Genomic DNA, 26,336 nt, shown 5'->3' with positions numbered 1-26,336 from the left:
GACCGCCCTCAGCACGTGCAGCCGTTCCTCGTCGGCTGAGCGCGTCGCTATAATCGCGTCCGTCTCCAACCCTCTCGACCCGAGTATCTCGGCGACGTCGTGCGGCTTGTTATCGTGAAGCAGCAGCAATAAGAACGTTCCCCCCGGCGCCAGCACGTCGGCGACGTCCGGCAGGAGCCTGTCGAGGACCTCCCGCCCGTCCTTCCCTCCCGCCCACGCCGCGGCTATCCCCCCCGCCGCCACCTCCTCCGACGGGGTCAGCACGTAAGGCGGATTGAACAGCAACAGGTCCACCTTCCCGCGCAGGCGTTCCCTCAGCGGGCCGAGCAGATCGCACTGGATGACGGTCACGTAGTCTCCCACGCCGTGCGCGTCGGCCGTCGCCCTAGTGCACGCCACCGCGTCCGGGTTGACGTCCGTGGCGTGGCACCGGAAATCGTCCAACCCGGAATCGCGCATGAGCACGGCGGCCGACGCGATGACGTAGCCGGTACCGCTGCCCACCTCGAGCGCGCATCTCGGCGGGTCGTTCGCGAGACGGGCGTCCCATTCGGCGACGAGGGTATCGACGAGCAGGAAGCTGTCCTGTTGGACGCGGTGGGGTCGGGTAAGGGTCGGGGGGCGAGGGTTAGTTTCGAGGGAGTCGGCACCGCGTTCGTGATTCGGCGGCGTTCGACGCGGGAGGGCGCACCTCGGCGGGTTCGTACACCTCCTTGTGGAAGACGGTGTCCGGTATCCTCGCGATGGCGCGCTTCGGACCCATGGCTCCCCGCCTCGCGCGGCGGCGCTTCGCGGTTGTGGCTCGGCGGCGGCGCGGTGAATTCACTTTTTCGCTTTATTGGACGTCTCTTCGAGCGGGCGCCCGGCGGTCGCAGTTGGTCATGGCGCAGGCGTCGGCGGGGGCGGTCCGCGCGCACGCCCTCGGGCGCGGCGCGCATCAGCGGTGTCGTCATCGGCTCGGCCAACATCGTGAGGCGCCTCCGTCGCGACGCGTGCGCACCCACCGCGCGCAAACTACGTCGTCGGCGGGTGCCTCGTCCATCGCGGCGGATGACGCCGCCGTCGAGAGGGACACTCGCGCGTGGCTCGATACCATGGTCATCGGCATGAACCTGTGCCCCTTCGCCCGCGCGGCGTTGCCCGGCACCAAGATCATCGTCGCCTCCGACGTCACCGACGCGCGATCCCTCCGCGAGGTCATCGCGCGCGAGCTCGCGGTCCTCGCCGAGGCGCCGACGACGCCGCCGGTCACAACTCTCGTGGTCCTGCCCCCAGCCGTCACCGACCGCCTCGGCGCGACGACGCACGAGGGGTTCATGGAGGGCGCGTACAGGTGCGCGGAGGACGCGACGCGCGAGCTGACGGCGGCGATGGCGGACGACGACGACGACGACGACGACGCGGGAAGGGAGGACGGGGACGTCATCGACATCGTCCCGTTTCATCCGTTGGCCACGTTCGGCGGCGACGTGTCAGAGGAGGACGAGGAAGAGTCGCGCGGGTACATATGCACCTACCTCGACGTACCCGACGACGACGAGGAGGACGAGGAGGACGAGGAGGCGAAGGGCGGTAAAAGCGACGGGGTGAGATCGCCACCGACGACGGAGGAGCTACGGAGGATGATCGAGGCGCACGAATCCTTCGCGGGGGGCGCCGATCGACGCGCGGACTGGCGAGCCGTTACGGCCGTTACGAGCGAATCCGACGCGGGGCCCGCGCACGCGGGGCCCGCACGCGATGGCCACCCGCCAGCGCCGCCCGTCGATCCCGCCGACTTTACCGGCAGATCCCCGCACCCCGTGCTGCACCTGCTCAGGCGGTGCGACGTATCGGCCGCGGATGAGGCGTGGTACGGGGAGAGGGGGCCGGGGACGGACATCCGCGCCGCCAACGCGGCTGCGCTGCGAGCCAAGGGGGAGCGAGACCTGGCGCGGATGCTGCGCCGGTGCCTGGGGGTCGCGCCATAGGACTCGGTGGGACGCGAACTCGGTTAGCTCCTCGAAGACGCGATGATGTAAGATTAATCTCGGTTTAGAAATCGCGAGACTCGGCGCGAGACCTCGCACGCGGCAATCGCGCATGCATGACACGATTAGGAATCACGGCGCCATTGTCCACGTCCTGACGCACGCGTCGAATCCGCCGGTCACGACGGTGTTTGTATCCCGCCACTCCAAACACGTCACGCCGCCGACGTGCGCCCCGTCAACGGCGCATCGACCCTCCAACGGCGGTTTAGTCGTGTCCCATACGATGATCTGGCCGTCCAGCGCGCCGGTCGCGAGCCTCACGCCGTCCGCGCTCCACCCCAAGCACGTCACCCTCGCCCTGTGGTACACCATCTTGTCTAAAACGACGGTTAAGGCAGTTGGATCCCAGACGAGCACCTCGCGGTTTGCATCGCACGTCGCCAGCCGAGTCCCGTCGGGCGAGTACGCGCACCCCGTCACCTCGCCCCTGTGCCGCGTCATCACCGCCCCGGGGACCAACGAAAACGGTTGCGCGGATTCTGAACCGACACCGACGTCTTTCGCACGCACGACGGAGAAGAGACGGACGGCGCCGTCCTTGCATCCGACGGCGATCTCGCGCCCGTCCCCTCGCACGCACACACTCGACGGCTCGCCCTTACCCCCCGAGCCGGCGCCCACCGCCGCCGTCGCCGCGACGGTGCCGAGGGTGCCGAGGGTGCCGTCGAAAGTGTACGCCGCCACCCCGTCCCCCGTCGCCACCGCGACGAGAGATCCGGCGTCGTCAACACCCATCGAACGCGGCTGCGATTGAAGCTTCACGCGTGAACCCTCCAAATCGGGTAAGTACGAATCCGTCTCAATCGACGCGACGCGAATGAAATCGTCCAACCCCGCGGTGAGCAGGTACTTACCCGCGCACACGCACGCGCCGACGACCACGGACGTGTGCGCGGGCCCACGCACGGTCGCGACGCACCCGTCACCGTCGCGCCATCGAAGGACCGCCGCGCCTCCTCCGACGGCGTCGAGCGAAGCCGCGAACACGTCACCCTTGTGGGACTTGCACACCACGAGCGCGCCGATGGGTTTGGGGTGACCCGAACGAACCACGCGGTTTCCAGGAGGGTTTCCGGAAGTGGTTACCAGAAGCGACTCGATGACGTTCAGGTTTCCGGAGAGCGAGAGGGTGACGGCGACGTCGCCGACGAACACGCACCCCACCTGCATGTCCCCAACGGTTTGACCGAACGAGTGGTCCGCGAGCTTCTCGAGCCTGGGCAAAGACGTACTACCGGTAGGTGAAGGCGTCGTCGGCGCGGCGTCGCCCTGTGCGTCTAACTGGGGAACAGCCCACAGCTTGCACGTCTTGTCCGCGCCCGCGGTGAGCAGTTTGGCGGAGTCGGGTGACCACGCGCACGCGTAAATCGTTCCGACGTGCCCGGCGCCTTGGCCTTGGCCGCCGGCTAGCTTACCCCCGGCTGGCAACTCCGCGATGGGCGCGCCGGTCCGGCCGTCGTAGACGACGCCTACGCCGTCCGAGCCCACGCTGGCGAACTTGACGCCGTCCGGTGAGAAGCGCACGCAGTTGGCGAAGTTGCCGTGCCTGTGCGGTGTGTTGACGAATTTGAACGGCGGTCCCTCGTAGAAGGACACCGCGAAGTCCTCGGACGCGGTGGCGATGCGAAAGGGCCTGGTGGGCTTGAAGTCGCAGGAGTTGACGCGCTTGGTGCTTCCGGACACGTCCCCGACCGCGCTGCCGCTGTCCCAGAGGAACACCTTGGCGAACGACTGCTTGCCCTCGCCGCAGCACACGATCCGCTGGCCGTCGTCGGACCACGCCATGTCGACCACCGCGCCCGACAGCGGGTGGTGCTCAGCCTTGAGGGTCATGTCCTCGTTGAGGCCCCACACGCGGACCCTGCCGGACGCGTCGCCGGACGCTACCCACTGGCCGTTCGGGGATATCCGAGCCACGGTGACGGGGTACTGATGCTCGTAGAAGCGGGGCGGGACGAGATCCGAGACGTGGCGAAGGACGACGCGATGGCCGCTGGCGTAGGTGACGAGCGACGTGCCGGCGTGCCCGCCCAAGAGGACGCCCCGACCTCTCACGGTCGCGGGCGCGCAGGCGTGCGTGCACGCCAGCTTCGGCGGCTCCATGGCGCCGCGAGATGTGATGAAACGACGCGACGTTGAAATGGTATGTTTCGATACCGAGGCTGTTTCTCGCGTTTTGAACGAGTTTGAAAATCCGAATCCACCGGCGGTCACAACACAGACGCGCGAGTCGACATGACGGACGTCATGGCCAGCCCGTGCGGCACCCCCGCGCCCGCCGAACCCCCTCTCGATCCCCGCATCGCGTGGGCCAACTCCATCCGCAAGATCGTCACCCGACCCGACGCAATCAACGAGGACGGATCTCTCAACCAGCAGTTCTTCAAGCCCAAGAAGGTGGTGTACGCCGCGGAGAAGGCGAAGTGGAACGACGACGACAAGGAGAACCTCTACAAGGGCATCGAGAAGTTTGGCATCGATCCTTCCTCGTGGAAGAAGATCATCGAGGAGTTCTGCCCCGGACGGGACGTCCTGTTCATCCGCATCAAGGCGAGCAGGCTCATCGGGAGCCAAGGGCTGAACCGGTACCACGGCTGGATCGGCACCAAGGCGGAGGTCGAGGCTGAGTACGAGAGGAACAAGGCGATCGGGCTGGCGACCGGGTGCTGGAAGGGCGGCATCCTCGTGGAGAACGATCACGGAGACGCGATGAAGGCCATCCGGGAGAGGGATGAGAGGGAGGCGGCGGAGGGCGTCGCGCCCCCGGGCAAGAGGACCAAGCACAACTAAAAGTTAGATCCCGCGCTGCAAACTCGTAACGTCACAAACAGCGTTCACGCTAACATCGAGCCAGTATCCGAGAATCCATCATATCCCGTCGTCCCCGAGCAGCGAGTTGATGTCCTCGAGCGGATTCTTACCACCGGCCTGCCTCGGACGGCCCCGGCCCCTTCCGCCCCGCCCGCCGCCGCCGCCCCCGCCGCCACCCGCCGCCGCGGCTGACGTTCGCCTGGACGCGCCAGCCGACCCGCCCACCCCGCCGACCCCACCGCCCACCCCGCCGCCCGCCAACCTCGCCGACGCCGAGGTGAGCGTCTGCGACACGTCGGCGTCAACCCCGAAATCGTCGTCGGCGGCCGCGCCGGGAATCGAACCCGCGACGTCCCCGCCCGCGGGTGGAATGCCGAAGGAGCCGAAGATGTCGTCCAACGGGTGGAGGCTTTGGTTTTGGTTTTGGCTTTGGTTTCGTGCGTCCCCGACGCCCTTATCGGACCTCGCCGACTTTTGCGACGGTGGTTGGGAGCTTCCCGCCCGGGGGGGTTGGTGCGACGCGTCGTCCGCGAATCCCCGCACTCGCTTGGCGGCCCTCGCGGCGGGTGACGTCGCTTTGGATCCGCGGCGGTGGACGGCGGCGGTGGGTTGACGAAGACGGTCATTCGCTCGAGCGATGAATGTAGCCGCGGTCGCCTCCTCCTCGTCCGTGTCCGGCTCCGACTCGCCGCCGTCGTCTGTCCCTTCGTCGCCCGGGCTCTCGGTTTCCTCCACGCGGGCGCGCAAGTCGTCGTTCTCGGCCCTCGCCGCCTCCAGCAGCTCGTGCTGCTCCCTTAGACGAACCTTCTGCGCGTTGAGCAAGACGGCGAACCGACGCGTGTTGTCCCTCTCCGCCGCCTCCTTGAACTCCACCGCCCTCTCCAAGTCGCATCGCGCGGTGTGCAGCGTGTTTCGAAGCGATTCGCACTCGCGCTCCAGCTGTGCGAGTCGCTCATCGCGCGTTTCCAGCTGCTTCGTCGCGAAGGATGCGAAGATCCGGTGGCGGTTGGACGCGACGAAGGCTTCGCCGCGCATCCTCGCCACGCCGATGCGTCTGGTGCCCTTGGCGGCGGCGGTGACGCACGCGGGCATCGGGTCGGTCCGACACGTCGGTTCGTGCCACGACCACTTGAACGTCGCCTCCGTGGAAGCCCCGGCGCCGGCGCGATCGAGGGTGAACGAGAAGTGCCGGTGCGCTCGCCATTTGGGCCCGGTCAGCGCCTGCCTCGCGCGCGTGTACCACTCCTCCGCGGTGCCCGGCGCGTTTGGAGGCGCGCGCACGTTCATGGCCGTGAAGAACACGTCGCGGCCGGCTCCATCGCCGGTTCCATCGCCGGTTCCATCGCCCCCGACGTCACCCGCGACGCGAAGGTCGAAATCTAGCGTCTCCGGGCGCCACTTGACCTTGACGAGCAGCTCGGGCGGAGGGTCGTCTCCGCGGCCGTCCGGGCCGTTGTCGACGCCCAGGCCCTTCAAGGTGCGCTCGACGATCGTCTCCTCCTCGCGCTCCGCCGTCGCCGCCATCCTTCGCCTCCCTTTCGCTGTGAAGGCCGTTGCCAAACCAACCGCTTTTTATTTTTCTCGGGGGTGCCCATTTTGCTCAAAAGTCGGGTGTCCGACCGACGAAATATTGGACCGTCGTATCGTACGGAGTTTTCAACACAATTTGGGAGAGTACGGTCGGTTGCGAAATTTCATCAGTCCTCAACACCCACGCCGCGAGCCGCGGGTGAATAACGCATTCGAGGCCGCGCCGTCGCCACGCTCGCACGATGACCACCGAGCCCACCGAGACGGAGGCTCTCCTCAAGAAGGAGGCCTCCCCGTCCCCCGAACCCGCCGCGAAGAGCGCCCGCGTCGGCGGATACGTCAAGGCGGGTCTCGCGCTCGCCGGCGTCATCGGCGTCTGCGCGCTCGGCGCGGCATTCCAGGGCGACCTTCGCGTCGCGTACCGGATGGCCGCGGGCGACCGTACCGCGTCGCTCGCGGGCCACGCGGGGTCCACGCACCGCTACATCAGCCACAGCAACAGGCCCGGCGGGTTGTTCAACACGTGCGAGGGCAAGTGCCCCGCGGTGAGCGTCGACTTTGACGCGGTGGGTAACGAACCCGGGCACGCGGCCGATCGAAAGGCGCACCTCTACGTCATCGGGGACACCACCGACAGGCTGTGGCACGACGGCTTCTGCAACGACATGCTCACCTCCACGGAGCGATGCCCGTACCGCTGCGCCGTGCCGGAACCCGCGGCGCTCCCCGGAAATGTCGTCCCGTACATGTGCGACGACCCGGCGTCGGACACCTGCGCCGCGGAGATCGCCGCGGTGGACCGATGCTGCGAGAGCAAGTGGATGCCCAACGGCGCCAAGGCGTACCAGTGCTGCGTCACCACCGCGCAGGCCACCACCGCCACCGCGTGCAGGCCCAGGCGGTACGCCACGGGCGGCGGTACCGCGGGCTTCCTCCACGTCCTCGGCGCCGCACCCGAAGGCGTCCTCGGCGATTCGTACTTTAGCGCGAGGGATTCCACCGATCCGCCTCCGCTCGGGTCGTTCCAATCGTACGCATCGCCGGACGCCACGCGCGACCGCATCGCGCGCGGACTCCGGGCGTTCGTTCGCTGGAACCTGAGGGACGGCGCGCAACCCCGACCGATCGTCACGTCCATCCAATCCAACGCGCAGGAGACGTGGAGGGAAGCGGCGGGACGAGCGCGGCTCGTGGCGAGAGAGGTTGGTGAGACTCGCGACGGCGACGACGTCAACGTCTTCGCGAGCAAGTCCGAGGAGGATGCCTTCGTCGCGTCGTACGCCGACGGGTTACGTGCGGCGATCAGGCAGGTGCGCAACATCCTCGACGAGGAGAACGTCGGCGAGGAAAAGGAGTGGGAGAGCGGGCCATTGGAGGAGCTTCCGATGGCGGGTGACAACGCGCGCCTCGCCGCCGTCGGCTACCAGCCCAGTTCGTCCCGGGAGGCTGTAACGGCCGTAACGGCCACCCAGCAGCAGCAGCCGGCTACCCAACAGATCGCCGTCGCCCCGCACGTGGATAAGGTACCCGCGCCCGGCGAACCGATCGTGCTCGTGTCCCCGGAGGATCCGGCGATGTCGCAAGCTGAACGCGACGCGGCGGCCAAGAAACTCGAGGAGGATACTAAATACTGGGCCGAGCTCCAGCGCTCCGCGGACGCCGCCATGGATCCCGCGTCCAGGCACATCCTCCGCGGCGCCGTGGGCGAGCGAGCGCCGGGGGATCCCGTCTCCGCCGCGGCGGCCAACGCCGCCGCCGCCGCCGCCGCGTACGCCGCGGCGAACGCGGGCGCCGCCGCTTCGCTGGGCGCCATACCCACCGAGCTCATGCGATCCAACGGGAACATGGGTTCCGACACGGACATCAGGGCGGAGAGGATCGTGCTCAACCCCGGCGCGGATGCGGATGCCATGCAGCGCGCGTTCGCCAACGTGGAGAAGGCGGAGCAGGCGAGGCTCGCGGGTCACTACGTCGGCACTCGCGGCGACGAGGACGACGACGCGGCATCGGATGCTTCGGCGGCGGGCGCGGGCGCGTCCGCATCCGGCGCGGGCCAGAGCGCCGCCGCGCCCGCGCCCCACGTCGCCGTCGGCAACAGCGGCAGCGACTGCGTCGTGCTTCGCACCGCCGACGCCAAGGAGGCTGGCCCGACCACGATCGGCGTGCCGAGCTCGATGAGGGAGAGCGTGGAGCGACTGAGGCGAAGGCTGAACGACGCGACGGTTGGCGTCGGCGAGGAGATGAACGTGCCGGTGTACCGGTGGGACGAGCGCAACGAGGGGCGCGTCATACCGGGGCTCGGGCAGTACATGGAGGATGGGCATCACCAGACGTTCGCGTCGTCCATGGCGCACGTGAGGCTGTTCAAGCAGTTTGTCGGCGAGAAGCTTCCCGCGCACTGCCGCCTGGCGTGAGCGACTGTACATGAGTGTTACGCGTTTGACAAAAGTCGCGCGAGTAAGTAGCATATTAAGACGGGCACCTCGCCCGCGATGGAAACGCATCTACTGTATTGATTAAACGCTACCTTCGAGCACTAGCTAGGCGACGAAGACGACGAAGAAGACCAGGAACGAGATGAGCACGCCGAAGATCTTCATGATGAGCCACCGGTTGGACGATATCGAGTTCATGTACTTGAGCAGCTGCGTCTGCGCGTTGTCCACGTTGGCCACTGACTCGTTCACGTTCTCGTCGATCCGCACCGCCAGCTCGCCCTGCTCCGCCACCATCGTCGCCAGCTGCTGGAAGATCCCACCGAGCTCGGTGATGGTCCGCTCGACGTTCTGCAGCGCCTCGGACCTCGCGCTGAGGTACTGATCCTGACCGTGCGCGACCAGGAGCTGACCTTGCGTCTGATCGTCCCCGGTGGCGTATCCGCCGCGGCCGCTGTGCGTGGGGAGCCCGCCTGCCTGCGCGACGCCACCCCTGTGCTGGAACCTGCCCGTCGTTCCACTGTTGTTTCCGTCGGCACTCGCGGCGCCGTCCGTCTGATGCGTCGCGCGCGGGAAGTGCGACCGACCGACGCCAAAGTCGGCTCTTCGAAACATGTTCGCGGGCGCGACAGCTGTGGCCGACGTCCCACCGTACCTCGCCCTGCGCTCGTTCTGCTCCTTCACCACCTCCTGCCGCGTGGTGAGCACCTCCTTGAACGATCGCGTGGCGCCCATCAGCCGCGACTTGAGCGTGTCAACCACGGTGACGGAGTGATCCCGGCCTTGCTTCGTCTCCTGCGTGCGCGCCGCGAACGTCTGGAGCTCGGCGAGCGCGCTGTTCAACGCGGTGATGTCCTGCTTGATGACCGCGGAGAGTTCGGCGATGTCCCGCGACGGATCGTCGAAGGTTCCGCTCCTCTTGGCGAGCTGCGCCAGGCGCTCCAGCTTCTGCGACGTGGCGTGGATCCCGCGGCCGATCCTCGCGGACATTCGCGCAAACTCGCTGGTGGCGCCCGTCGACGACGAGGCGCCCGCGCCGTCGATCCCGGATGACGAGAGGCCGCCCTCGCCGCCGCCGATGGATGACGCGCCCGAGGATTTGGCCGCGCGCTCGGCGGCGGCGGCGAACTCTTTGGTCCTGTCCCGGACCGTCGCCGGGCCGTAGTCCATCGACATCGTCGCGGTCCCCTCGGTGGAGTCTACGGTAAAGTCGCGGTCCGTTTGAAGGTCCGGTTCGCGCGAGGTGATCGTCGAGGGTCTCTCGAAAACGCTCTCCCCTCTCCTTCTCATGCAGCGGGGGGGGGTCAGACGGTCGCGGACTCGGCGTGCGCGCGAGTCGGGACGGAGCGCCTGCCCGGCGCGTGACGCTCTGGCGCACCCGAGCGCCGCGGGATAGAATTTCACAAGATCTTCCCTCCCTTCCTTCGTCGAACCTCGCGGAAACCTAAGTTGGACGGGAAAAGTTAGTTGGCCCCGCCGCTTCCCACTTGAGGCTGACACGGGAACGATGCCAATCTCGAACGCCGAGCGGGAGTACATCGTGGGCGGCGTCGTGGACGACCTGCGCAACGACGGCCGCGGCAGGTTGGACTACCGCCAGATAACGATCGACCTGGGCGTCGTCCCTCAGTCGAGCGGGTCGGCGAGGGTGCGTCTGGGTATAATCCCTGGCGAGACGACCGACGTCATCGTCGCGGTCAAGGCTGACATCGGAACCCCTCCCAAGGATAACCCCACGCACGGACGGATACAGTGCGCGGTGGAGCTCAGCGCCATCGCGGACGTGGATTACATGGGCCGCGGCGGCGAGACCCTCGGCGTGGAGCTCGCCAGGGCGCTGGAGCGCTCGCTGACGGGGCAGACCACCGGCGGCATGGGCTCGCTCGCCGACGCCGTCGCGGGCGAACGCGGCGCGGACGCGCGCGTCTCCAAGCACGGCCCGGGCGCCGCCCTCGACATGTCCACGCTCGGCATCCAAAAGGGAAAGACGTGCTGGCTCCTGCAGTGCGACGGCGTGGTGCTCACGAGCGACGGATCGGTGCTCGACGCCCTCTCCATCGCGACGAAATGCGCGCTCGCCGACGCCAAGATACCCAAGGTGACCGCCGTCGCGGGCCCGGACGCGGACGATCCCGCGGAGCTCGAGCTGGACGACGACCCGGCGGCGTGTTCCAAGCTGGACGTGAGCGGCGTGCCGTTGATCGTCACGTGCGTCGGCGTCGGTAAGTTTATTTTAATCTTTGTGTGGGCAATTAGACTGACGTGGTTTTTGTTAACAGGTAAGTCGTACCACATCGTGGACGCGACGGGCGACGAGGAATACGCCGGGCGCGACGACCCGTCGCTCGCTGTCGCGGTGGACAAATGGGGACGGGTGCGTGCGGCGATGATGCCGAATGGCGACGGGGGCGGGGGGCTGGACCTGGGACGGATGCGCGCGATGACGAAGACGGCGAGGGAGTGCGGGGCGCAGCTCGTGGAGGCGATTGATACCTACCTCCTCACCGCTAAGAGCGGGGTGCGGACGCTGGCGGACGAAGCGGACGAGTGGGAGAGGGCGGAAGCTTCCGACCCTCCGGACGCGTGACGGACGGTGCCCGCGGGTGCGTCGAGAGGCTGCGAGAGAAGACAAACAAATTGGCGGTAGAATTACATCAAAGAATCGAGCGCGAAGAATCGATCGTCAAAGATCGTTGCAAAGAATCGTCACACGTTCTCGTCCATGTCGTGCGGCATGGCATCGGACAAGCCCCGGTACGACTTGGCGGGGGAGTACGCCAGGAGGTTCCTCGCGTGCGACGTGTACAGACACGCGTATCGCTCCAGCTGGTGCGCGAACCGGCTGTTTTGGTTCCCCGCCTTCATCATCTGCCCCCAGATGGGGTGAAATTCCGCGTGCATCCGCCGGAGCTCCTCCCTGTGCGCGAGCCTCGCCTCCGTGGCGTCCTTCACCAGCGCGTCGTACGCGTCGTCGTCCATCGTCTTCTCCACGGACATCTGAAACTCCGCGAGTTGCAACGCATCCTCCAGCGCCGTCCGCCTGCGCCTGAGGTCCCTCAACTTGCCCGGCGTGTCCTCTTCCACGGCGCGCTCCAGGCACTCCATCTCGTGCGCGAGCTCCGGGACGACGAGCATCGTCCGCCAACCGAGCGTCTTCTTGGACCGCAGGATATCGCCGTAGATGTGATCGCCGACGTATAAAACCTGCGCGCCGGACGAAACCCCGAGCATCGAGTGGAGGTGGCGATAGCTGCCCCCCTGGTACGCCTTGGCGTGCATCGCCACGCCGTCGTTCTTTCCCGTACCGGCTCGAGCGCCCGCGGTGGCGAGGAAGGCGTCCGCCTGGGACGCCGCCGCGGAGGCGCCGATCGGGGTCATCGGAGCGCCGTCGTCCGTGTTCTTGAGCGCCGAGGTCTGCACGTCCACCTCGAAGATGGCGGCGCGCTCATTCTCGAAAAACCCGGGCTTACACGAGCCCGTGACCACCGCGTCGAAGAGCTCGGTCCACTCCGCCGTCTTGTCCTCGCCGCTCGCGCCGTGCACGAGGTGATTCATGACGACGTTGGTGAAATCCCAAAGCGAGTTGGTCAGCAGGAAGACCTTCTTGCCCGCTGACCTGAGAGCCTCGAGCATCGGCACAAGGGCGTCGTCCCTGTGAATGTACTTCTCCGGGTCGTCCGCCACCGCGGCTTTCAGACTCCCGTCCCTGTGGCAGAGGTCGACGGAGGCGCGAATCTCGGAGTACACGTCGATGAAGGGTTTCGTCGTCAACGCCGTCTCCGCCTCCGTCAGACCCCCGGCTTCCGCGCCCCTCTCGATCAACCGCTCCTTGAGCTCCACGAGCTGACAGAACAGGTAGGTCTCGCCCAGCGAAAACAAGGTGTCCACGTTGGCGTAATTCGCACCGTCGAACCTGTCCACGCCCCCCGGTGACGTGGTGGCGTTGTACGTCTTGATTCGAGTCTCCGCGTCCATAGGCCGGAACCCGTGCCTCGCAACCTTGACGTACTTGTGCCGGTCCATCTTTAAGATGTTACCCCGCTTCTTGTCCACCACCAGCCCGCGGACCATGTACTCGTGGTCGTATCGGTATTCGAGAATCTCGCGCGGGTACCCGTACACGTTCACGAGCTTCTCGCACGTGAGGGTGTACGCGAGCACTTCAAACGTCTCGGGCTTGTATATCGCGAGTGTGTAGTCCATGTCGAAACCCACCGCGGTTATGTGCTGCATGTTGAGCGAGCGGTTGCAGAATATGCGGTTCGCCGGGGACGGCGTGAGCTGCTCGGCGAGTCGTTCGGCAACCTCGCCCGCGGCGCCGCGCGTCTTGGACCCGTCCCGCAGGTGCGTCACCAGCGGCCGATCCGTCCACGCGAGGAGATCTTCCGGCAAGGGATCGGAGAGGCCCGTGACGTGCGTCCTGGCGTCGCCCCTGGAGGCGTGACCGCGTCGCTGCCCGAACGGCGTGCCGTGCGGGAGTAAGTACGGGAGCGCGTCGCGGCGGAACGGCGGCGGGGCGCCGTTGCCGTTGGCGGTCGGGCGCGGCTGCGTCTGGCGCTGCTGGGCGCCGGAGCACATCGCGGCGACGAGACGCGCCCGGGGGGGGCACCTGCCGAGGCACCGAGCGGCGAGGGCGTGAGTGGCGAGGGGGCGGAGCGCGCCGCGCATGGTGTCCGTGCTTCCCGCGCGCGGGGTGGCGTGACCGAACGTCTCCCACGTGGACGTCACGCGGTCCCTTCTCGGTGTCGAGACGCGCGGACTGACGACGAAGGGAATGGAATAAACCGAACGGACGGGCGTTGCGAGCGTCCGGGCGGAGCGAGAGGGGACGCGCGCGAACCTAGTGGTGAGCGTCGGGGAATGAGCGGGCGTCAGTCAGTCGTCGGTCGCGGACGATACGTCGCTCGCGTCGCGTGGTGGGGAACGGAAGCGGAGGGTCCCGGTCGGGTCGGGCGCACGTCCAATCGGCGCGTCCGAGAGGTCGGATGAATGAATAATCAACTCGCCGAGACGGAGCTGGAATTTGACGCGTGACCCCGACCGGTGGAAAGGCTCGCCGCGCGTTTTCGAGCGGTCGCGCGCGGCGATGGGCGGGTCGGAACGCACCGGTCGCGACGTCTGCGTCGAAGGGTCACTCGCGGACGGTCCTTCTCGGTCCACCGGCGCCGGTCGCGCGCGGGTTTTGGCCCGCGACAACGAGGAGGGTCGCAGCCAACAAAACTTTTGCCAAAAACCGCACCCAAAGGCAATCTCGCGGCTGTGCAGCCGTGACCTGACTGCATCGCCGTGCCAGCTCGGACGCGATCCGTGGGATTGGAGATCGCGCTCCTCGGGTCCCGCCACGTCCTTATCTCTCGGGGCTTGTGATGCGCGCACCTCCCACACGCTCCAGAGGGAGCGCAGAGGCCTCGGAGAGAGTGGGAGTCGAGTGAACTCGAAGGTTTAAACATGACGACGTCAGCGATCGCCTCGGGCGCGTTCATCGCGCCCCGGCGCGTCGCCAGACCCCGCGCGCGTCTCCACCGTCATCCCGTCCGTGGCGTAACGGTGTCCTCCGCGATGTCCGCGTCGATGGTTCGCACGATGGGTCCGGGCGCGGTGGACTTCGCTCCTCGTCTCACGACGACTGCGCGCGCGCGGACGCTCCGTCGGCGCCGCGTGCCGCCCGCCGCCGCCGCCGGGGACTCCGTCGGAGGAGCCGCCCCCGGGTCGATGAGCTCCTCCGTCGCTCTCCGCCCCGAGGATCCCGCCAACTTGCCAACCTCGTACTTCGCCGACGACAAGGAGATGGACGCCGACGACGTCGACGACATCCCCCCGCCGCCCTCCGCCGCCCTCGTGGACGTCCTCCCGTACCTTTACAGGGTGTCCGTGGCGCAGAGGGGCACGGCGATCAGGCTGGCGTTCGCGGTGTCCGCCATGCTGGTGCAGAAATCAACCGGCCTCGCGGTGCCCATCCTGTTCAAGGTGGCGGTGGACAGGTTGACCGACGCGGCGATGGCGAGCGGCGTCGGGAACGACGCCGCGGTCGCGCTCGCCCTGCGCGCCGCCGCGTGGGCGCTGGTGGCGAGCGGCACCTTCAAGGCAATCTCCGGTCTGGCCACTGAGCTTCGATCTGTGGCGTTCACGCCGGTGGCGCAAGCCGCCGGCCGGCGAGTCGCGCTGCAGGTGTTCAACCACGTGTTGAACCTGGACCTGTCGTTCCACCTCGATCGACGAACCGGGGCGCTGCAGCGAATAATCGACCGCGGGACGAGGTCGATCACGATGGTGTTCAGGGCGGTGGTGTTCACGTTCGTTCCCACGATGGTGGAGCTGGCGCTGGTGTGCTTTCTGCTGTGGCGCGCGTTCTCGTGGCACGTGGTGGCCATCGTGCTGTCCACCTTCGTGCTGTACGTGGGTTGGACCGTACGGATGACGGGCGTGAGCGCCGAGTTGCGCAAGATCGCCAACAAGATGGACGGCATCACCACCGGTAAAGCCGTGGACGCCCTTCTCAACTACGAGACGGTGACCACCTTTGGCAACGTCAAGCTCGAGTCGGATTCGTACGATCAACTACTTCGGAGTTACCACGAGGCGGCGCTGGGGAGCGAGCGCGCGAGCTCGGCGCTCAACGCGGGGCAGGCGGTGATACTCGCGGGTGGCATGACGTGCGTGCTGGCGTCCGCGGCGCTGGGTATCGGCAGGGGCGGGTTGGAGTTTGTCGGGCCCATATCCACGAGGGTCGGCGACCTCGTGATGGCCAACGGGCTGCTGCTGCAGCTGTGGGCGCCGCTGCAGTTCCTCGGGTTCTTCTACCGCGAGCTGAGGCAGTCGCTGGTGGACATGGAGGCCATGTTCGAGGTGATGAGCACCACGAGCGCCATACCGGACGGCACCCAGACCTTGCCCGCGAAGGAGGGCGGCGCCAGGGTGACCCTCAGGGACGTGTCTTTCACCTACGGCGGCGCCGTCGGAGGGCGGAAAGTTGTCAAGAACGTGTCCCTCGACATCTCGGAGGGTCAGAGCGTGGGTATCGTCGGCCCGTCCGGCAGCGGTAAGAGCACCCTGCTGAGGCTCTTGCTCCGCATGTACGACGTGACCGGCGGGAGCGTGGAGGTTGACGGCGTCGACGTACGAAACCTGAGGCAGGATTCTTTACGGTCCATCACCGCCGTGGTGCCCCAGGACACCGTGCTGTTCAACGACACGCTGCGCCATAACCTCCGGTACGGTCGCGCCGCCGCGAGCGAGGAGGAGGTGCTGAAGGCTGCGAGCGACGCCAGGCTCGACGGCACCCTCGCGGCCATGCCGGACGGCTTGCAGACGATGGTGGGCGAGAGGGGCGTGAAGCTGAGCGGCGGCGAGAAGCAGCGCGTCGCCATCGCGCGCGCGTTCCTGCGGTCGCCGCGGTTGTTGCTGGCGGACGAGGCCACCAGCGCGCTGGACACCGCGACGGAGGTTGGGATCCTCCAGTCGCTTCAGGAGGTGGCGGAGGGTCGAACCGCGGTATTCGTAGCGCACCGGCTCTCGACGGTGAGGTCGTGCGATAAGATCGTGGTCATGGAGGCGGGTTCCATCGTGGAGCAGGGGACGCACGCGCAGCTCATGGACGGCAAGGGCGAGGGGCCCAAGAGCGGGCTGTACGCGTCCATGTGGGCGTCGCAACAGGCGGAGATCGAGGAGGAGGCGAGGGTGGCGGCGAGCAAGAGTAACCTCGGGGTCTTCTCCGAGGTTGAGACCTGAGCTAAAGCCTAAGGCTAACACCTATTCATTATCCATCGTAGACCTATCTCATGCATCTATGCGTCGCGTCGTCCCGTTTCCGTCGAGCCCCTGCGTCGCCAGTATCCGTCGCCGTACTCCGCGTACAGCTCCTCGCCCGCCCTGAGGTCCCTCGTGGCCATCACGGTGGCGCTCCGCCGCGCGGGATCCTTGACGAACCTGACGTTGCGATGACGCCCGCCGTCGGTCAAGTTGTCGTTGATGTACCTCGCGAGGTATCCCGGGTGGTTCGCCGCGTCGACGTGGACGTTGAAATGCAGCGCCATGACGTAGTCCTTCGCGTCGGGTGGCAACGCGCGAGCTTGCGTGAAGGTGAGCACGTCGCCACCGTACGAGCATCCGGTCAGGACGGTACCCGCGAGCACGTCCTTCGCCGTGAATAAACCGAGGCCCGCTCCGGGTATGAGGCTGGGCTGAACGCGTAAGGGACCGTCGCGCGTGGACGCGACGCACGCCTCCACCGTGTCGACGTCCAGGTCCGGCCTCGGCGCCATGGCGAACTGATGAAAACGTTTTTGAGACGAGCTGAGACGATCGGTTTAAGACTTGGTGTTACAGCGGTGTTGAATGGGAGGTGGGAATCTATTCGCACGCCAGCTTGCTGTCGAACGAGGTGAGGCAGATGGCGAACGCCTGCAACGCGCTCATCGGCCACTGAAAGTCCATGGTGAACATGTCCTTGCCAACCTTGCCGAACTGCAGCACGACGCGTTCGTCTTCATCGCACTCGTCCACGAGCTGAAAGTTCTTGACGCTCGCGTGCGTCACGCGACCGTTGAAGTTCAGGCAGTACGCCTGCATCTGCTCGTTCCACCGCGGGGACTTGTTCGTAAGCACGATCAGGTCGTCCCGTCTGCCGTGCTTGTGGCAGTCCAGGATGCCGTGCGCGCCGTCTCTGGTGGTTGCGACGAATCGAGCGCGTTCGCCGGATGTTAAGTCGACTCGTGGTATGAATCCCTTCATCTTCCGCGGTCCCCTCGTGCCGAGCACGTTGTACTCGTACGTCACCGCGCCGAGGTCCTCTCTCGGGGCGAGGCCCGCGGATTTGCCGTCGGGTTTTTCCCCCGGTTTGCTGCCCTTGTCGTAGATGGTAAACTCCGTGCCGACAAAGTTCGATCGGAGCTTCGCGAAAAAGTTCCCCGACTGCCGAGCCATGTCCTCCTCGTCGAGCGATATGACGTAGTTGCTGCTCTTGCTCTTCTTGCGCTTGCGAGCGGACAGCAGGAACTTGGCCTCGTTCGTCGGGTCCCCGGGTTTGGCGCCCGGTCCGTCCAGGTAGAGGAAGTACTCGGGGTAGTTGCTGCCGGGGAGGAAACCCTTGTTGACCCTTCGCACGATGTGGCACTGCACGGGCGCGTCCTCCGGGCCGGGTCGCGTGAGGAAGACCCGCTTGTCACTCGCGTCCACTCGCGCCGCCTTTGGCCGCTCCGCGATCCTCTTAGCCTTGGGCCCGAGCTTGGCGGCGGCCTCGATGCGCTTCAAGCGCTCGCGCTCGGCGGCCACCTCCATCGGGTGCCTGCCCTCGTTGGGGTCGAACTCGTCCGCCAAGCCGTGCGCTTCCAAATCCCGACGCAGCTCCGCGACACCCTCGGGCTCCGGGGCTTGCCGCTGACGCCGGTGACCGACTCCAAAGTCGGTTTCGGGCTCGTCGAATCCCCGCACTCGACCGTCAGGGACCCTCTGCTGCGCGGCGCCGTGCCCGTCGCCGCTGATGTTGAACGACCTTCGCTCCGCGTACATGGCCATGGTGTGCCTGTCAAACGCGGGGGGATGTGGCTGGTTCGTCGAGCCATGGTTCATCGCCGAAGGTTGGTTCAAAGCGCCGTTCATCGCCGCGAGCGGGTTCTGCTGCATGCCCCCGACCGCGTGTTGGCCGCTAAACAGAGGGTTGGAGCGCGGCGTGCTGTACGGGTTGGCCCCGACGGCTGCGGAGGGCGGCGGCATCGACCCGCCCCCCGACGGCGGCCTCGGTCGCGTCTGATGCGCCGTCATCGTCTGATGCCCCCCACCCGGCGCGCCCGCCGCGGGGTTGCGCGTGACGGTCCCTGCGGCGAGCTGGCGCTCCCGTCGCTTCTGCGCCGCGAGTTCGCGTCTCTGCTGCAGCTTCTGCGCGGCGCTGATCGAGTTATTCCCCGCCAGCACGTCACCGGCGCCGCCCGCGTTCTCCTCTTCGTCGAAGAGATCGGTGTGGTACGTTCGAGCCGAGGGGGGCCTGGGCTGGGGCCTGCCGCCGCCCGTGCCCGGTCTCTGGGCGCCGTTGAAGGTGTTGGCGCTCACGGGGCGGATGGGCTGCGCGGGTGGCTGCCCCGCGGGTCTGCGCGAGAGCTTGCTCGCCCTACGACGTTGGGAGGGACGGGTCGAGATCGCGTCAGGTCGTGGCGCGTGGTCCCATATTCTCTTCGTCGGGGTGCCTACGGGGAGTCGCTCGATGGGCGCGAAACACGCGCACGGACGACGGGGAATTCGCCGTCGAATGCGAGGACGGAACGCGAGCACCGGCCACGCGCGCGCGTGTCGCGGCGCGGATGGACCGAACGGGCGGGTCACCGGTCGAGAACGGCGCCGGCGCGGGCGCGGGAGGTCGCGGAAAAGGCCCGTTGCGAAAGGTCCGGAAGGACCGGGCGAGGTTCCCCCTGGGACGAAAAAGGGGCGGCATCGGCGGGATACGCCCCGGCGCGGATACGCGATGAACGGGCCGGTGACTCACCCCATGGGGCGACCTTCGTCGCCGTCACCCTCCATGTTGAACGCATCCTCGTTGAGGAACATGTCGACGCGTGCGAGGCGCCGCCTCGGCCTCGAACTACTGTCGTTCGACCAGATGAAGGGGCGCGAGCTTTTCCGATGGTTGACCGATCGACGCGGGACGAGCGCGTCCTGGGATTGATTCCTGGGACACGCAGTCTGTGATGATCAGCTGGGTGATTTTTTCATTTCGCCTGCGCTCACTCGCATAAGGGAACCTCGAAGAGCTCCAACCCGCCGAGCGCGTTCGCCGCCGCATCCGCCGCCGCGCCCTTCTCCAGTGACTGCGAGCGGCTAAGCGAGCGACGCTCGTGCGCGCGGGCCAACGCCGCCGCTCCCGCGGGCGTCAGCGACGAACGATTCTGATCCGGCGCATTATTCGGAGCGCCACTCGCCGCGAGCTCGGCGACGGGTATGTCCGCGTCCGAATCCGCGTCCGAGTTGGACGACGACTCGTTCGGGGTATCCGCCACCGTCGCCGTGTACTCCACGCCTTCGTGACCCGTGGGATCGCCCACACCGCTTCCTTCGTTCCCCCCGCCAGCCCGAGGGCCGTCGTCGTCGAAGGGAGTTTTGGCGTTTGCCGCAGCCGCCGCCGCCTCGATGGCGCCGATGGCGGGCAAACCCAGCTCCTCCCTGTACGCCATCAGTCCCGCGGCGAACCCGGCGCGGTAGTCCTCCTCGCGCCTGTGCACCAGCGCGTTCTCCGCGGCTTCGGCCCGTGCCCGTAGGTTCTCCATCTCGTCGTTGACAAAGTCCAGCGCCGACGCGATCGCGTCGCGTTCCTCCCTCGTCGTCTCGCACTCCGCCGCCATCTGAACCGCCCTCTCCTCCGCGAGGCCCAACGCCGAGAGCACCGCCTTCTGCTCATCCTCGCGTTGCGACGCCACCTCCGCCTTGGCGTCCCGCACCGCGCGTTCCGCCCTGGCCTCCGCGTCCGCGAGCGCGGCTTCCAACCTTCGCATCTTTTCCATCGTCTCGTCCAACTCGTCGAGCGCGTCGTCGCGTTCCTCCATCGCCTCCGCCACCTGACGCACCACGGCCTGGGCCCGTCGCCTCTCCTCGCTCGCTTGTCCCACCCTGTCGTCGTCGGGTCCGCCCCCCAGCGCCGCCTCCAGGGCGCCCATGAGGTACGTGTCCGACGACGACGACGCGCCCGGCGCCCCCGCGGCTCGAGCTAAACTTCGATCGAGCGCGCCGGGATCCTCGCCCCACGCGTTCGACGGAACGTACGGCTCGTAGCTGGACACGTGGCGGCCAGCCACGTGGGTCGGGGCCACGTGGCCGGGGTATCCCATCCCCGCCGGGTACGCGCCCCCCGCGCTGCTGCCGTAGGGTAGCGGCGGGGGCGGCATCCCCGGGTGGGTCCAGCCCCCGGGCGGATTGTAAGGATTGTGATGGGAGTTGTGATGACCCCCGTACGCGCCCCCGGGCGGCCCGGTGCTCCTGGCGCCGGACGGATCGTATGCGAGAGATCCCGCGCCCGTCCCGCCGCGCCCGAGGGCGCCCAGCGCCACGAGCCACTCCTCCATCTTACGAAACCCGCCCGCCCTGGCGAGGTCGAGAGCGGTGAACCCCTCCGCGGATTGGAGGTTGAGGAAGTTGCGGTCCGGCGGATGCGTGCTGTACACCGCCCATCGCACCACCAGCTTCGCCGCCCGCAGGGCGCCCCTCGCGCACGCGGCGTGAAGCAGGGTGTTGCCGTCCGCGTCCGTGGCGCGCGGCATCACGCCCCGCTGGAGCGCATCCTCCAGCTCGGGCACGTCGTCTCGCCTCGCCGCGGAGTACGCCTCGGCCAGCGCGACGTCGTCGCCGCCGAAGGCTTCGTCGGAGGCGGCCGCACCCTTGCGACGACGTTCGCGCTCCCGCCGCTCCCGGCGCTCGGCTCTGCGAGTCGCGGAGAACGAGCCGGAGCCGCTCGAGAGGTGGCCCCCGTCCCCGACCGTCGCGAAGCCGCTCATGTCAATTGTGTGCCCAATTCTGTTGTTGCGCCCCTCGCTCGTGGAGGGGAGATTTCGATGCCAGCCAGGCCACATTGAGAGCCTGAGACAGATCCCAACAGAGCAAACAGTCATCGATGGATGTGTTATTTTCAAATCGAACCTGACTAGTCACCAGTGCTGCAAACGTCAAATACGACATCACAAAACCTGACCCAAAATTCAAATCAAACTGATGAATCGAATCCACCCAGTTCAAAAAACGAGGAGGCAATCGCGTTGTTCGCCATCGGGCGTTCACACGGAGAGCGCGCGCGCGGCAGCAGGCAGGACCGCCCACTGACCGTGCACGTTCCGAGGTGACACACGGAGAGAAGAGAGAGGCGTTCGATCGTATCGACGATGTCCGCCAAGAAGGCCACGCCGCAGAAGCCGGCTGCGCCAATCACATCCTTCTTCGCCAAAGCGCCGTCCCCTTCGCAGCACGCTGCGGTTGGCATGAAGGGCGCGGCGATGGCGGAGGGCGATAAGGCGACCGTCGGGGTGAAGCTCAACTTCGAGCGGCCGCCATCGAACGAGCCGTCGAACAAGGATTCGCGATCGCCCCTCCGGACCCTCGATAACGCCGCCCCCGCCACCGAGCCCAAGAGCGCGAGCGGCGCCAACAGAAGGGTGTCCGATGGCCCGTCCGAGGGTGTCGCCGCGAGCACGCGAGATCCGGCCGCGGCGCCCACCGCCGAGGGGAGCCCGGTGAGCGCGAGCGTGGGAGACGCACATTTCATGACCCCGGCGCACGCCCTCAGGGCGAGGGACGAAGACGCGACCCCGGAGGACACGCCCGCGACGGTGCGTCGCCTCGCCCGTTCATCCGATGCACCCGGTGCCACGATTTTCAAAAATCTCAACCCAAACCCCCCGCGGGGCGCCCCTTCGAGCTTCCCGCGGGGGGATCGACACCGACCCCGCGACCCGAACGCGACACTAACCCCGCGTTCCCCCGTCCCGCAGGCGCTCGACCCCCGCGCCGCCCCCGCGCCCCGGCCCGGCGCCGATTTCGCCGAGGATCGCGAGGAGCAGGACCGGGTCACGTCCTCCGCCGCGAAGGCTTCGTCGGCTAACCTTAAGACCCCTGGTTTCGGCCAGTCCGCGGTCAAGTCAAGCCAAGGGGGCAAACACGGCCAAACCCCGAGCGAGATGGCGAAGATGGCTGACGCCCTCGAGAAGGAGGCGGCGGCGGAGATGGAACGCCTCGCGGATGACGCCAAGCGTGCAGCGGCTACCGCGGACGCCGACAAGGACAAGCCGACGACGGAGCCCGGCCGTCTGCTGAAGAGGGCGCGAAGGGCGAGGGCGCGTGCGGAGAAGGCGGCGGCCGACGAGGAGCTCCGCGCGAAGGCCGCGGCGGAGAAGGAGGCGGCGCGGGCGGCCAAGGAACAGGAGAAGGCTGAGCGCGAAAAGGAAAAGGAAGTCGCCAGGGAGCGAGCCGCCAAGGAAAAGGCGGAGAAGGCGGCCAGGATCGAGGCGGAGAAGGCGGCCAAGGCTGAGAAGCTCGCGCGGAAGAAGGCCGAGAAGGAGGCCAAGCTGGCGGCGGAGAAGGCCGAGAAGGAAGCCAAGCTGGCGGCGGAGAAGGCCGAGAAGGAAGCCAAGCTGGCGGCGGAGAAGGAAGCCAGGGCCAAGGCTCTCGAGGAGGCCAAGGCGGCCAAGGCTGAGAGGGACGCTAAGCTCGCCGCCGAGAAGGCGCAGCGCGAAAAGGAGCGCGAGGACGCCAAGCTCGCGAAAGAGGCCGAACGCGCCAAAGCCGAGGCGGACAAGAGAGCCGCCACGGAGGCTGCGATGGCCAAGAAGAACAAGCAGAAGAACCAATTCGCGTCTTTTTTCGCCAAGGCTGCGAAGAAGACGCCGGAGCCCGAAGCGGCGGTCGTGGCGCCCCCGGTGCCCGCCGCCGCGCTCGACGAGAAGAGGGGCGACGAGCTCGTGGACGCGGTGTTGACGGGCGGTAACACTCTGGGCGGCAATAACGACGCGTCGTCAATCACCGCGTTCCTCGACGATGCGCGTGCCAGGTGGCGACGCGGACGAGCGACGAGGACGAGTGGCGACCGGTGGGGCGCCAGGCGGGTGCCCAAGCGACGCCGCGACGAGGGCCTCCTCGGATCCGACCGCGCCCTCCAAGACGCCGTCGATGCGAGCGTCATTCACTCCGTCGGCACCCACGCCCAACCCAAGCGTCGCAAGCTCATCAGCGTGCAGTGCTCCTCGCACGTCGTCGTCGACGGCGCGTGCGTCCAGGAGGGGTCCTACAGGCACGCCTTTCAGCTCGGACCCGACGCGCTCAGCCCGGGTGGCACGGATGGAACCCCGCGAGAATCGTTCGCGAAGACGTTCCCGGTGGACGGGGGCAGGCCGCCGTTCTGGGGGTCGGGGACGTTCCCCGAGAGGCCCGGGTCGGTATCGACCGCTGTGACGGGGCGGCGACCCTTCGCCCGGGACCCCAACGTCGAGTACGTCACAACGGATGGCGAACACTTCGACTCGGGGGACGAATGGGAGGAGGTGGAGGAGGGCGAATCCCTCTCCGACGAGGACGTCGACGAGGACGAGGGCGAGGTGGTGTCTGACGAGGACGAGGACGGGTTCGTGGTGAAGGACGGGGAGCTGTCCGAGGGCGAGGGCGTCAAGGATGTCGAATGGGGCGACGATCCGATGGACCTCGCCGACGCCGACTTTTCCGACGAGGACGAACCGACTGAAGCGGATCCCGCTGCTCCGGGCGCACCGGATTCGAGCGGGTTCAGGGACAGAACCCTCGCGCGGCTCGTGCAGTGGACCAAGCAGGCGCGACGACGACACCAGCCGCTGGTCATCGCGGGCTTCGTGGACCAAGCGGGCGTCGACGAGCCCGCCGGTGCGCCCGAGGTTGATCCCCAAGCGGCGGACGATTCCGGGTCGCGCCGAGACGTGCTCCGAGCGCTCGCGCCGGTTCGGTTCCGTCCCGGGAGCAGGGCCGTCATCCGCGTGTACGACCCGACGGTCGCCGTCAACGACGACGCGGGCGCTGACGCGCCTTTCAGCGCCGGGAAGAAGCGACCAAACGCCGAGGACGGCGGCGACGGCGGCGAACGCGTTCGCAAGGAGCGAAGCGAGTTCCCCGACGATCTCGTCAAACCCCTGGTGGAGTTTTTGCTCGCCAACCCCAAGCTTCAGAGCAAGGGCGCGAGGGAGGGTTTCCTGGAGACGTCCACGGCGAACGGTTCGCGTCCGGACCTGACCAAGGCTGCGGTGCAGCGGAAGATCGCCGACGTCGCCGAGTACCGGCTGAAGGCGCCGCAGCGGTGGGAGGTCAAAGTCGAGGTGCTCGCCTCGGTGGGCATAACCGCCGAGGAGGCCGACGCGATCAGGCCCAAGGACGAGAGCGAGTTCCCCGACGATCTCGTCAAACCCCTGGTGGAGTTTTTGCTCCTCAACCCAAAGCTTCAGAGCAAGGGCGCGAGGGAGGGTTTCCTGGAGACGTCCACGGCGAACGGTTCGCGTCCGGACTTGACCAAGGCTGCGGTGCAGCGGAAGATCGCCGACGTCGCCGAATACAAGGGCAGGCGGTGGGAGATCAAGTCGGACGCGTTGGCGACCGTCGGGATCGCCCCCGAAGCTGCGGAGGCTATGCGCCCTCCGCTGACTCCGACAAAGGCTGAGAAGGCGGCGGCTGAGAGAGCTGCGAAGGAGGCTGCCAGGGACGCGATCAAGGCTGAGAACATGGCCAAGGCGTTCGCGGCGAACGGCGGGGCGTTCTTCGCGAGGGTCACCTCGCCGAAGCAGGCCGCCCCGGAGCGCCCCGCGCCCCCCGCGGGCCCGGTCGGTGATCCCCAGTCGGGAAGCGGCGGCGCCGGCGGAGTTTAAAACCATCGTCGAGTGAAGCGATTGACGACGCGGACCTCGCGGCGAGTGTCTGCGACGCGCCCGGGGCGCGAACGCGTCGATGGACGTTCCACGTGGCGAAGCGACGGTTAGCGCTCACGGCGACGACGATTTTGACGTGTTGAGAACGGGGGAGGGATCTCCGGTTGCACCCGCCCCCGAGTTGACATTTGAATACTACGCGACGAGATGCTCGTTGTGACATTTTCCCCGGCGTCGTGTCATAATTTGTCCGACCATCACCGCGACTTTTTTCGGGGTTCGTCGACCCGTCAAATCTTCCGAATGCGATATGCAACCGACCGAAATGTAACGCACACAGGCAAACAGACTCGGACGGTCCATCTGGGTGTTACCGGCTCGGTCGAACACGCGCGGAGGTGCGAGAAGATCGTCCAGGGGCGGAGGCGCGGGTCACTCTGCGCGACGCCGTGTTGGGACGGATCGGCAGTGAGAGAGTTTGGCGACTGATAAGGCAGTCGAGTACTTGGGTGGTGCATCTGACGCGCGCGAAGTCGGATACGGATCGAGCGGGTTCAGGTCGCGCCGGTGGCCACTCGGGAGTCCCAACACTCGGGCGGCACGCGAGTATGGGAGACCCGTACGCTCCCATCGTCATCCGGACCGTGGAGGATGGGGGCTACGTGCCGTCGTCATCCGCGTCCTACGGCGCCGCGGGAACGTCCGGGGGTTACTCGGACGATCGCGATGACTCGCCGAACGCCTCGAACCGCAAGCGCGGCGGCGTCGTCGGCCAGCTGTTCGGCTCGTCCGCCTCCGCGCCCGTGGTGCTCGCCATCGGGGTGTTGTGTTTGGTCGTCGGGGCCGCGGTTGGCGTGCTCGCGTCGCCGTCGCTGGCGACCGGGCGGTGGGGCGGCGTCGGGGGAATCGGAGCCGCTCCGGTGGCGGTCGCGACCGCACGCGAGGGTATCGCGCGCGAGACAGTCGACGCGGTACCGCGCGTCGTCGCGCCCGCGCTCGAGCGCGCGGCGTCCCCATCCCGCGCGGACGACGAAATTGAGAAGGCGCGCCTCGAGGGATCGAAAGATGCGGATCTCAACCGGCTCGCGGCTCTCGGCGACGCCCCGACCGAAACCGACGACGCCTCCGCGGAGGACGTCGTCGAGACCCCCGACACCAAGGTCTTCCCCGCGCTCGGCGCC

At 67.4% G+C, this 26,336-nt stretch overlaps 14 protein-coding genes across 14 annotated transcripts; 6 read left to right on the top strand and 8 right to left on the bottom strand.

Annotated features, from left to right (window-relative positions):
* Window positions 1-81: 81 nt before the first annotated feature.
* MICPUN_76495 (predicted protein) lies at window positions 82-709 on the bottom strand (the record flags this gene model as incomplete). The annotated part of the gene is made up of 2 exons (XM_002508879.1): window positions 82-585; window positions 692-709. Coding segments are annotated over 2 exons (522 nt in total), but the record flags the coding sequence as incomplete, so codon positions are not given.
* Window positions 710-881: 172 nt separating this feature from the next.
* MICPUN_63320 (predicted protein) lies at window positions 882-1,970 on the top strand (the record flags this gene model as incomplete). The annotated part of the gene is made up of 1 exon (XM_002509137.1): window positions 882-1,970. One exon carries the CDS (start codon window positions 882-884, stop codon window positions 1,968-1,970), a length of 1,089 nt encoding a protein of 362 aa, XP_002509183.1.
* Window positions 1,971-2,102: 132 nt separating this feature from the next.
* MICPUN_87049 (predicted protein) lies at window positions 2,103-4,136 on the bottom strand (the record flags this gene model as incomplete). Its single annotated transcript, XM_002508878.1, has 3 exons — window positions 2,103-2,630; window positions 2,673-3,249; window positions 3,316-4,136. 3 exons carry the CDS (start codon window positions 4,134-4,136, stop codon window positions 2,103-2,105), a joined length of 1,926 nt encoding a protein of 641 aa, XP_002508924.1.
* A 144-nt stretch (window positions 4,137-4,280) lies between these two features.
* MICPUN_63322 (predicted protein) lies at window positions 4,281-4,823 on the top strand (the record flags this gene model as incomplete). Its single annotated transcript, XM_002509136.1, has 1 exon — window positions 4,281-4,823. One exon carries the CDS (start codon window positions 4,281-4,283, stop codon window positions 4,821-4,823), a length of 543 nt encoding a protein of 180 aa, XP_002509182.1.
* Window positions 4,824-4,901: 78 nt separating this feature from the next.
* MICPUN_63323 (predicted protein) lies at window positions 4,902-6,368 on the bottom strand (the record flags this gene model as incomplete). The annotated part of the gene is made up of 1 exon (XM_002508877.1): window positions 4,902-6,368. The coding sequence occupies one exon, from the start codon at window positions 6,366-6,368 to the stop codon at window positions 4,902-4,904; it is 1,467 nt and encodes a 488-aa protein (XP_002508923.1).
* Window positions 6,369-6,616: 248 nt separating this feature from the next.
* Window positions 6,617-8,896, top strand: MICPUN_63324 (predicted protein; the record flags this gene model as incomplete). The annotated part of the gene is made up of 1 exon (XM_002509135.1): window positions 6,617-8,896. The coding sequence occupies one exon, from the start codon at window positions 6,617-6,619 to the stop codon at window positions 8,786-8,788; it is 2,172 nt and encodes a 723-aa protein (XP_002509181.1). The 3' UTR covers window positions 8,789-8,896.
* An 18-nt stretch (window positions 8,897-8,914) lies between these two features.
* On the bottom strand, window positions 8,915-10,169 carry MICPUN_63325 (predicted protein; the record flags this gene model as incomplete). Its single annotated transcript, XM_002508876.1, has 1 exon — window positions 8,915-10,169. The coding sequence occupies exon 1, from the start codon at window positions 9,983-9,985 to the stop codon at window positions 8,915-8,917; it is 1,071 nt and encodes a 356-aa protein (XP_002508922.1). The 5' UTR covers window positions 9,986-10,169.
* Window positions 10,170-10,316: 147 nt separating this feature from the next.
* MICPUN_71370 (predicted protein) lies at window positions 10,317-11,046 on the top strand (the record flags this gene model as incomplete). Its single annotated transcript, XM_002509134.1, has 1 exon — window positions 10,317-11,046. A coding segment is annotated over one exon (730 nt), but the record flags the coding sequence as incomplete, so codon positions are not given.
* Window positions 11,047-11,439: 393 nt separating this feature from the next.
* Window positions 11,440-13,075, bottom strand: MICPUN_96701 (5'-Nucleotidase). The gene has a single exon (XM_002508875.1). The coding sequence runs from the start codon at window positions 13,040-13,042 to the stop codon at window positions 11,516-11,518; it is 1,527 nt and encodes a 508-aa protein (XP_002508921.1). The 5' UTR covers window positions 13,043-13,075; the 3' UTR covers window positions 11,440-11,515.
* A 1,521-nt stretch (window positions 13,076-14,596) lies between these two features.
* MICPUN_86812 (ATP-binding cassette superfamily) lies at window positions 14,597-16,537 on the top strand (the record flags this gene model as incomplete). The annotated part of the gene is made up of 1 exon (XM_002509133.1): window positions 14,597-16,537. One exon carries the CDS (start codon window positions 14,597-14,599, stop codon window positions 16,535-16,537), a length of 1,941 nt encoding a protein of 646 aa, XP_002509179.1.
* Window positions 16,538-16,593: 56 nt separating this feature from the next.
* MICPUN_63329 (predicted protein) lies at window positions 16,594-17,070 on the bottom strand (the record flags this gene model as incomplete). The annotated part of the gene is made up of 1 exon (XM_002508874.1): window positions 16,594-17,070. The coding sequence occupies one exon, from the start codon at window positions 17,068-17,070 to the stop codon at window positions 16,594-16,596; it is 477 nt and encodes a 158-aa protein (XP_002508920.1).
* Window positions 17,071-17,103: 33 nt separating this feature from the next.
* MICPUN_63330 (tubby-like protein) lies at window positions 17,104-19,318 on the bottom strand (the record flags this gene model as incomplete). The annotated part of the gene is made up of 2 exons (XM_002508873.1): window positions 17,104-18,911; window positions 19,284-19,318. The coding sequence occupies 2 exons, from the start codon at window positions 19,316-19,318 to the stop codon at window positions 17,159-17,161; spliced, it is 1,788 nt and encodes a 595-aa protein (XP_002508919.1). The 3' UTR covers window positions 17,104-17,158.
* A 203-nt stretch (window positions 19,319-19,521) lies between these two features.
* MICPUN_63331 (predicted protein) lies at window positions 19,522-21,396 on the bottom strand (the record flags this gene model as incomplete). The annotated part of the gene is made up of 1 exon (XM_002508872.1): window positions 19,522-21,396. The coding sequence occupies one exon, from the start codon at window positions 21,394-21,396 to the stop codon at window positions 19,522-19,524; it is 1,875 nt and encodes a 624-aa protein (XP_002508918.1).
* Window positions 21,397-21,663: 267 nt separating this feature from the next.
* Window positions 21,664-25,371, top strand: MICPUN_63332 (Nucleosome/chromatin assembly complex protein; the record flags this gene model as incomplete). The annotated part of the gene is made up of 1 exon (XM_002509132.1): window positions 21,664-25,371. One exon carries the CDS (start codon window positions 21,664-21,666, stop codon window positions 25,153-25,155), a length of 3,492 nt encoding a protein of 1,163 aa, XP_002509178.1. The 3' UTR covers window positions 25,156-25,371.
* Between the last annotated feature and the right edge of the window lie 965 nt (window positions 25,372-26,336).

The sequence above is a fragment of the Micromonas commoda genome, chromosome 12 (genome assembly GCF_000090985.2).
Source record: "Micromonas commoda chromosome 12, complete sequence".
NCBI lineage: Eukaryota > Viridiplantae > Chlorophyta > Mamiellophyceae > Mamiellales > Mamiellaceae > Micromonas > Micromonas commoda.
This window is presented reverse-complemented; position numbering and strand designations above follow the sequence as displayed.

Bases quoted from the DNA above. Each gene is read 5' to 3' on its own strand.
- MICPUN_96701 (XM_002508875.1), bottom strand. From the start codon at position 13,042: ATGCAGCACATAACCGCGGTGGGTTTCGACATGGACTACACACTCGCG.